The 9,280-nt window shown below is 42.3% G+C and overlaps 1 protein-coding gene across 4 annotated transcripts in view; it reads left to right on the forward strand.

The window, feature by feature from the left end:
* The window catches only part of cnpy1 (canopy FGF signaling regulator 1), a 40,078-nt gene extending 32,276 nt beyond the window's left edge, over positions 1-7,802 (forward strand). For 3 of the 4 annotated variants that reach the window (XM_031874957.1, XM_031874958.1, XM_031874960.1), the window contains 2 exons: positions 2,695-2,907; positions 4,404-7,802. In XM_031874957.1, coding sequence (XP_031730817.1) covers positions 2,695-2,907; positions 4,404-4,661 — 471 coding nt within the window. In that variant the 3' untranslated portion in view covers positions 4,662-7,802. The remainder of the gene's footprint in view (positions 1-2,694; positions 2,908-4,403) is intronic. The other variant, XM_031874961.1, reaches the window with a different exon arrangement.
* The last annotated feature ends 1,478 nt before the right edge of the window (positions 7,803-9,280 follow it).

The raw sequence follows: 9,280 nt of genomic DNA on the forward strand, positions 1-9,280 counted from the left end.
TATATATATATATGTATATATATATATGTATATATATATATGTATATATATATGTATGTATATATGTATATATATGTATGTATATATGTATATATATGTATGTATATATGTATATATATGTATGTATATGTATGTATATATATGTATGTATATGTATGTATATATATGTATGTATATGTATGTATATGTGTATATATATGTGTATATATATGTATATATATGTGTATATATATATGTATATGTATATATGTATATGTATATATGTATATGTATATATGTATATATATATGTATATATGTATATATGTATATATATGTATATATGTATATATATGTATATATGTATATATATATATTTGTATTCCCATTTGAAAACTACCAAATCAAATGACTTTAACAATGTTATCTCTGTTATATCTTCCATTAGATCTGCCTAATCATTCAAATATGGCACTTAGGCACATGTCCAAAACCTTAAAGTAAGTTCAGAGGATGTAATCATACCTAATCGTAATAAGTGGAAATGAATATTTGTATGTATTTGAGCTCTGTCCCCTGATGAACATGAATCAGGAGTCAAAGTTGTTGCTGAACCAAACCACCAGAACACAAGAGAGTAGAATCAGCCCATGAAATATAGAAATAGAAGGAAACCATTGTGCTGTAGTTTTAGGTAGAACATTGTAAATTGTATTTTGACAATATAAACTTAATCAATAGAAACAATAATATAAATAAAAGTAAAAAATGAATAATGTCCACTAAGCCATCTCCAGGACAAATATGCCACCATAAGATGTGGTTGAAAGCCTCAAAAGAAGCCAGTAAGCAGAGCTTCTTGTGTTCTGTATTGGTCCAGCACCACAACATGAATCACCAACAACTGTGATTTGGGCTTAATTGCATGAGTAACTTCTGGCTGGTTCCAGCCCCTCAAAAGCGGCGACTCGCTGCTTCTCTTAGTTTTTATTGATAGGAAAGAAAACATCTGGAACTATACAAAACATTTTGTACATTCTTAGACCAAAATATTGGTTTATTGAACGTAGATAATGAAAAACAATCAGCCCCACTTAAATCTGTCCCACAGATATGCTGGACTAGACATAATCACTAATTTCACCCACGCAGTGGATGACACGTCACCACTGGTGTCAAAGTCATCACAAGCAGATTTTGATTGATAGGTGAACCTCATCGTCATTGGCCTGCGTGACCTACATCCCTCGGTGCTCGCCCTCCAACCTTTGGCCCTGTGCTGTAACACATTCTGTTGACCAGCCAACTTCCTTCCTCCTCAGCACAACAGTGTTGTCAAGCTCAAGGGATCTCCTGCTGAATGAATCCAACAGTTAGAGAGGTGGGTGGACCTTAAAGATGGAGGGATTAGACTCATTTTTATGAGGAAGGAGCCATTTGTTGAGCGGAGGAAGAGGCAGGAAAACAGATGGCGGAGAGGCCCTTTGTCACTTTGTGACATCTCGAAGTGTGTGTGTGTGTGTGTGTGTGTGTGTGTGTGTGTGTGTGTGTGTGTGTGTGTGTGTGTGTGTGTGTGTGTGTGTGTAATGTAATCAGTAGGCTTGGCCCGGAAAGGAACACAGTCAATTCTGAAAAGAGACAAAGGGTTCAGGGAATAATAAATCTGCACCGTTACAAAATCCAGTTCATCGGTAAGATGCCCTCCAACCCTTCCCTCTTCCTCTCTGTTCCTTACCCCCACAATCCTCCCCCACACCCACCCTGACACCTTTTGACCAAAGAAGACAAGGAAGATTTCCTCCTCTGATCATTGGAGGATGGAGGGGGGATGAATGGGCCAAAAGAAGCAGCAGAAGCAGAGCAGGGGCTGAGAAAATGAGCTGTTTACGCTGCACTTGGCTTCTGTGGAGGCCTCCTGCTTCTCCCATCTCCTCCTCTGACCCCACCCCTCTCAGGGAACCACCCCCACCCATTGGCTTTTCTCAGCCCGCTTGGAGGTGTAAAGAGCACCCCCCCATTCGCCCTTTTAACCGCCTGTCCTGGCCCCCTCATCCCCCCGGGCGTCACCCCTGTCACCCAATCTCCTTCCGGGGATGGTGGGAGCAGGGTGCTGCACCTGTCTTGACCCGTCTAGACACCACCGCCTCGCTGTTTTGTCCTCAAAAGGGGGGAGAGGAAGAGGATGGTGGAGTTTGGACGGAGAGGTGGGGAGGGTGTGCGCTCAGGTTAAAAGTCAGAGTTGGAGGGTGAGGTTTGTTAGTGAGGACGGAGAAAACCCAGCGGAAACGAGAGGTCACCCTGCTGACCCGCACAGAGCCCTGTGGTGTAACACAGCTGACACCGGGGCAACCCGACCTCTGAGGACTGTCAGCATCACAGTGCTTCAGAAAGACTTTATTTCCTCACCATTAGCCAACCCTTTATGTTCTTTGGTTGTCATGGCAGCGTCACATGTGCCATCGTAGATCTGGAAGTGTACTTTTAATATTTTAGGTTATTTGTTTTATTTGTTTTACCATATCTTCAGCTTGGTCTACTTGTGTTTACCCAAAATTCAGAGGCATTTGAGTTAGTATAGGAAACATTGGGGAAATGAGAGGAATGTCATAGGACAAAAGATCCAGACCGGAACACAGGACGTCAGTCCACTCAGAACACCAAACAGCTCAACGTCTGCTCTCCATGTTCTCTCTCTCTCTCTCGGTTGTGTGGCCAGGTACCTCTGGCTCGCTCAGCGACTCACCTCAGCGAGCTCCTTGATGGGGTGTGCAACAGCATGAGCGACTACGCCCTCCATGTGGACCCCGACACCCAGCACAAGCGCTACATGAGGTTTGCTCCCAGGAGCAGCGGGGCCACCGGGGACTTCCCCGACTTTAAAAACTTCCAGTTCGACGGACCTGAGGCATCCAACGTCCTGAAATTCGCAGTGAGTGCAAAAGTGCAGAATTAAAGTTTATTTGTGATGGAGCTGTAAAGTGGACTAGTTTAGGGACATGTATAGGTTGGAGGCTTTAATAGGCTTTAAATGGATGCAATAATAATTTAAACTTAAAATCAAAAGAGAAAAAAATATTCACAGAAATATTGGAACGACACGTATCAAAGAAATTAGAACTCAGAAAAATGAACACACATATTTTTGAAGCTTCCAAGTATCTGGAGTCTTTACATGTATAGTGTTAGTGCCCACTGGTTTCAGCATCGTCCATGGTCCATGGGTCGCTCCTCACACACAGCACACTCACACACACAGTGTCTGATCCCACGCGTAGCCGTATCTCCTCTTTGATTCTGTAATGTAAATGTGTCACGTCTGAGCTAGCTTGTCCTCTCTACAGCAGGACTCGTTTGTGTGGCACAGCCTGTTCACTGATGTCTGTGGCTACTGTAGCGGGTTGTAACTCGGCTTTATATGAACAGCTGCTAGCTTTGCAACATTACGCCATGTTGCGTCATGTGACTGGCGCATCGGTAGAGTTTTTTTTATGAATGGGACTTAAATGTGGATCATGTTTCCAGGTGCAATAGAACATACAGATGATTTCTGCCGTGTTCACATGATCCAATAACTACTCTCACATTCAGAGTGACCTGAACACATCGTGAGCTTTGTGCTGTTTCATTCAGACATTTATGATCAAATGAAGTCAACACCAGAGAGCAGCTGTATGTATCTTGCATGTGACATGCTCGATGTAACGTTCTAGTGTAGTACGGTCACATGGCGAGGTCTCGCTTGAAAAACATCCCTCTTTAAATTCAAGCATGTCGTAAATCCAACGGATGTTTGATGAGGACAGGGCAGTGGATTGGATAAAGGTTCTCCATGCAAGAACAAGGTGATGTAGAGAAGCACCTCAAAGGCTTTACTCAGTGTTTTAAACTCACTCCTTTTATCATATTATTTAGTCTGACTGACTAGAGGTGCATGTCCACATGGTGTTTGCTGTACTACACATCGGTATGATCTGGTTATCGTAGACAGACCTGAAGCTGATTTAAATAGTCCTGAAGGAAAATGGGAGTTCCCGGTGCTCTGTTCAGGATTCAAGATATGTTAAAGCTCCAACCTGATCTTGCTGCTCACCTCATTTATTACCCTGAACCTGACATTCACATCACATCACATCTACATATTGCCGGTCAGGTTCCATCCAAAGTCTACAGGACTAGCTGCTGAAATCAAAATGGAGTAAACTGGTATCGGGTTGTGAAGATAAGTGAATCTGAGGAGTTGTGTCTTAGTGGTGTGGTCAAAATGGCTGAACAGTTTGGCAAACGGAGAGGAAACATGGCGTCCGCCCTGCAAACAGCGTGAGCAGCTTTGTGCGGAGAGACTCGGTGTGTGTTGTGTATCCATGGCCGAGCCTCTGCTCTGCTTCCCCAGGCCAAGTCTTTCTTCTGCGCTTGTTTTTCTCTCAGTGTGAAAGCGTCGTGGAGGAGCTGGAGGATGATATCATCTCTCTGTTCAGCCAGGACACAGAGCATGTGCACCAGGAGTTATGCAACACTGTCTCAGGTACCAAGCCCCTACAGTGCACACACTCTCCACCACACAGAACGTTTACAGCACTCCTCATATCAGGTGCAATCTGTTTTATTACAATAAAGCCGGGGAAATTCATGGCGAATTTATCTCAATACACGGATGTGGTAATATCCATAACATTGATAGAATAGCTCACGTGCTTTTGTTTCTGCATTTCAATATATTCACAGCTGAGTGTATTTCCCTTTGCTTGGAAACACAAAGATAATTTGTAGAATGTACTTGTCTGTGGTTGTATTGAGTATTTCCCCTGTTGGGTGTTGGCTTCCAGAGCCTTATGTAACAACAGAGATGAGAGAGACGCCATGTTGTTAGAATGTGACTCAGCTGAAAGACACAAGACAGAATTATACCATTTCACACAAACGGAGCACAATAAACCATCGTGGTAAACTCCTTCACAATGCGACATAGTACAACCTTTTAATGTATCTGTTTATTAATGTCATTTCCTCAACACGACTGCTCATATTGTTCTCTCTTGTCTTTGATTTCAGACTACTGTAAAGACAGCCGCCACACAAACCAGGAGTTGTAGCGCTCTACAGCTTCAGCGGTGGAAGGCGGGACCAGTTTTGTAATAGAGATCAGAAAAAAGAGGCTTTAACAAAATCAGTTTTTCACAAATAATTGTCAATCTTTTTAAATAAATAAAAGGATGAAATCTTGAGAAAGCATTTTGTTCACGTTGTTCTTTGTCTGCGGCTTGAAGTCGCTGCTCACTGGAGTCAGGCCGGTGTGTTGTCAGCTGCTGCTTCTTATTGGTTTTCTGGTTTTCTGTCTTAACTACGATCCGGCACACTAATGAAGGTGTGCTTCTGCTCTGTTTGCATGCCTTCAGTCAGTGTGACTCCGTCGCTTTGAGCTGCAGGAGAAATAGAAGTTTGAGACTCAACACTGCAACACTTCAAACCTCTTCTGGGTCCAGCTTCTCCAAACGTTCTCTAGCACAGTGGGACTCTCTATTTTCTGATGTTCTGTAGACTAAATGATAAATCAAGAAATTGAAATAAAACAATTTGAAATGATTATTTCATATTAATTTGTGTTATTATTATTATTAATAACATAGTTATTATAAATATAGTGATATAATCCTTGCTGGCGCAAAGTCCCATCATGATTTTAGTTTTGAAGATGATTTGACCTTTGCTGCTCTTTAAATGATGAAGATGAGCGTACAGCTGCAGCTGTGAACAGTCAAGTGTCTTCTCATACTAACTACAGGCCTACAAACTGCAGCAGACGTTGGAAGCATCCATTGTCTGATTGGGCCAGATGTAGCAGCAGCTGCTTGGTGATTGGCTAGCACCCTGTGCATTGATATGCTAAAGGTTGCGCGTCCGCAGGGGGAGCATGTTGGTGACAGAGACCGGGTCATACTGAAGCTCCTCTCGATATATTCAAACATTACTCAAACCTGACTTCCAATCAACCTCTCACATTTGACCACTAAATTGTAGGAATGTAACACCTTAAAACGGTGTTTCTGCAACCTTTACATGGACAGACTTTTTTTTTTAAAATCTGTTTTCTAAAAAGTCCCGGTTTTCCACCGGCACTTAAACGCAGCATGCATTTGTGGATCTGTCTGAAGCTGGGGACCGAGGAAACAGCCTCAGAACTCCACGCGCTCATGAAACTGATCCGTGTGCACAGTTAAAACAAAAGAATGTCACAAATGTTTTTAGACTTCTGCACACGCAGGAAGCTTTTCAAAGGCCAAATAAATCAGATCTGTGACACTGAAGTAAAATACCGTAATGTGAAATCTTAATATTTATTCATGTGCATTTGTAAAACTGATTCATTTGTGTTCAAATTGCTTGGTATTTGTGTGTGCATTGAAACACATTCATGAATACCCCAAATTACACACAAATACACAATGCACATTTGTAAATCTTATTATTCGTTTTAAGAAACTTGTGCCTCTGAATCGGTTTTGGCAATCGATCACACATTCATACAATGTGGTAAAGCCCGAAAATAGCAGGAATCATGCAAGTGCATCACCTTCAAGCGCTACATTTAGAAACAATAAGAGAAAGAGTTTTCTATTCATCATGGTGCAGCTCTGTCCATGTTTATCTGTCTATGTGAAGGCCAGTTGGTGTGACCAAACCAACGCTCATATGAGGTCACATATATGCGGTGATCTCTATACACATTGGTGCTTTGGCGCTTGCTGTGAGGCAACCTTGGTGCTTCCTAGCATGTCGTGTAGCGCTGGTATGTATCCCATGGTTAGTCAGATTAGAGGTGGGATCTCTATGATGGTAAAATATAGCTTCACATCGAGCCCAAACTTAATGCAATATGAACAACACAGTATTACAGACGTTATAGAGAAACGTGGCTTCTCACATATTCCACTTGCCCCTAAATTTGGCAAAAGATTGGTGAGGAATTGTGGGTAACTGTTTAATTGTAACGCTCAGTCATAAGAAACACAGCGCTGACTGGTGGTATTCTATAGTTTTGCTATCGTGTGTGTGTGTGTGTGTGTGTGTGTGTGTCTGTGGTATCTTCCTCCTCTGTGCCATAGAGCTGCATTATAAACACACACCGTCCTGCTGCCACAAACGCTCACTATGCACTATTTCCTGCTGTTTGCGTCAGTGGCCAGATGTTTTAGACAATGACTGCTTATTTGTTGCCCTGTTACCCTCTTAGTTAATTACACTAACAATGTTCTCTTTGATAATGCAAAATGGAGGAAACTTGTGAGTTATGCTGAACAGATCACTATTACACCAAACCATCTGAGAAGTGGTGTGAAAAAGACTTTAGTTTTATGTATATATATGGGTGGATTGCATCCACATTAATTTGAACACTTAAACAGATGTCCATATAGCATTTTTTTCTGACTGACGGCTTCTTTTTTAAGAGCGCATGTGACCGCCTGAAGAAGAAGTGCTGCCTCAAGCATCTTTCTCTCAAAGCGCTCAGACTTTCTTGGTGCCGCCGCTTCAAGTTGAAAATCTCTGGACTTTTCAGCTTTTTAGCTCTACTGCAAGATTTAGCGTTAGCGTTCCACAGCTTGATGGAGGCACACGGTTCTGTCTGTGGATCATCAGCAAGTTGGAATATAGCAAAGTGGATCACAGGACCGATAACAGTACTCGGTGATGGGACCCACAACCATCAATGTCTGATTACAAAACTGACTAAGAATGTCTGTCCAGACAAACACAATTTCAAACAATTGTATTTATTGGTTTGTTTGATACGGGACAGTGCACATTAATAAAAACATTGCTGTAAGTGCACCAGAGTTATTCTTCATCTGTAGTCCCAAGAGGCAGATGTTACAAAGTAAACGTAAAAACAGAATATAAGATTACATTTACAAGGTTATACAATATAGACCCTTTACGATGCGTGCACAAACAATGAAAGAAGTGAGAATATTAATATAAGTAGTATCATTCAGGAGACTCTTATGCTACATTGTCAAGTACTAACAACACATGCAACACAGAGGCTCACATTCAACACACAAAGCAAACAATCATTCTATATATATTCACTAAACCTACAACAATTCTACATAAACGCTGTATCCCCTATGCACAGTAGATCTACCTTCAGCAACTCCCCCCCATAACTACAGAAAATACATTTACAGTCCGTTTACATCCAACTCACTCCAGAATGATGTCGACATCCTCCAACAAAGATGAGCCAGCAGCACCCAGAAGACCTTTCTCAACTCCCGTCTCAGTCACTGATCAGAACACAGTTCTTCCTCCACTTAGTTAAACAGAAGTTAGTTTGTCAAGACGGATGCCAACAAGAAAAAGATGCAACCTTTTCATGAAGCACTCATGAGCTCAGCCTGCTTCCTGCAGTCGCTCCATGCACCGCCCACTGTCTCGGTCAGCCCGCTCCAGTCCTCTTCTTGTGTTGATAACCGTGCACTAAGCTCAGCCTCTGTCTCCCTTCATTTACGTTAACAAACTAAACCGAAATACGCTCATCATTCATCTGCAGTCTCAACAAAAACATCTCTTCTGTCATTCCTCAAACAGACAGTGTTTGCTATAAAACACTGCCAGCAAGGGCTCACCAGCTTGAATGTGTTGATGCTACAATAACCATTCATTTCTAGATGATAATGCTGGAAACATTTACAAACACACTCTTACCAGTGATTTTAAACCATTTACCATTGTAAGCCAAGAGTGTGCAGGTTCTGCATCTTACATAGCGCTGCACCTGCTTATTTAGTTAGATGACCCGACAGACATCCAGCATGAACAGGTCTACCTTCACGTTTCCACCTTTCTGTCTGCTGATCCTACCAACCTCCCTGCCCGTTTGGTTTCCTGTCTGCCCAGTCATTGGAGTCGCAGTAGGACACATACGACCGTGGCTCACTGGCTTAAGAGGGTTGTCTGGTAACCGCAGGGTCAACGGTTCGATCCTCGACTGGGATGTGTCACGTGCCGTAGCAAGACACTCAACCCCCGGCTCCCCGGGCGCCTGTCATTGGCAGCCCACTGCTCCCTATATACAAATTCAAAATTTCGTGTATATGTATATGACAATAAAAAGGGTTTCTATTCTATACGAGATCATGGCGTAGCTGCAAGACAGAACAAGGGTTACCAGCAACCCTTGCACCCGTTAAATGCTCATTTTCCCACAGCCCATTAATAGTTGGAATGCTGTTAAGCATTCCAACTAATCGAATCTTTATTCCTCCTATGACTTTTATATTTCTTCCGTACACTTTTTGCTA

Source organism: Anarrhichthys ocellatus, unplaced genomic scaffold (assembly GCF_004355925.1).
Source record: "Anarrhichthys ocellatus isolate YVR2014 unplaced genomic scaffold, GSC_Weel_1.0 scaffold85, whole genome shotgun sequence".
Taxonomy (NCBI): Eukaryota; Metazoa; Chordata; class Actinopteri; order Perciformes; family Anarhichadidae; genus Anarrhichthys; species Anarrhichthys ocellatus.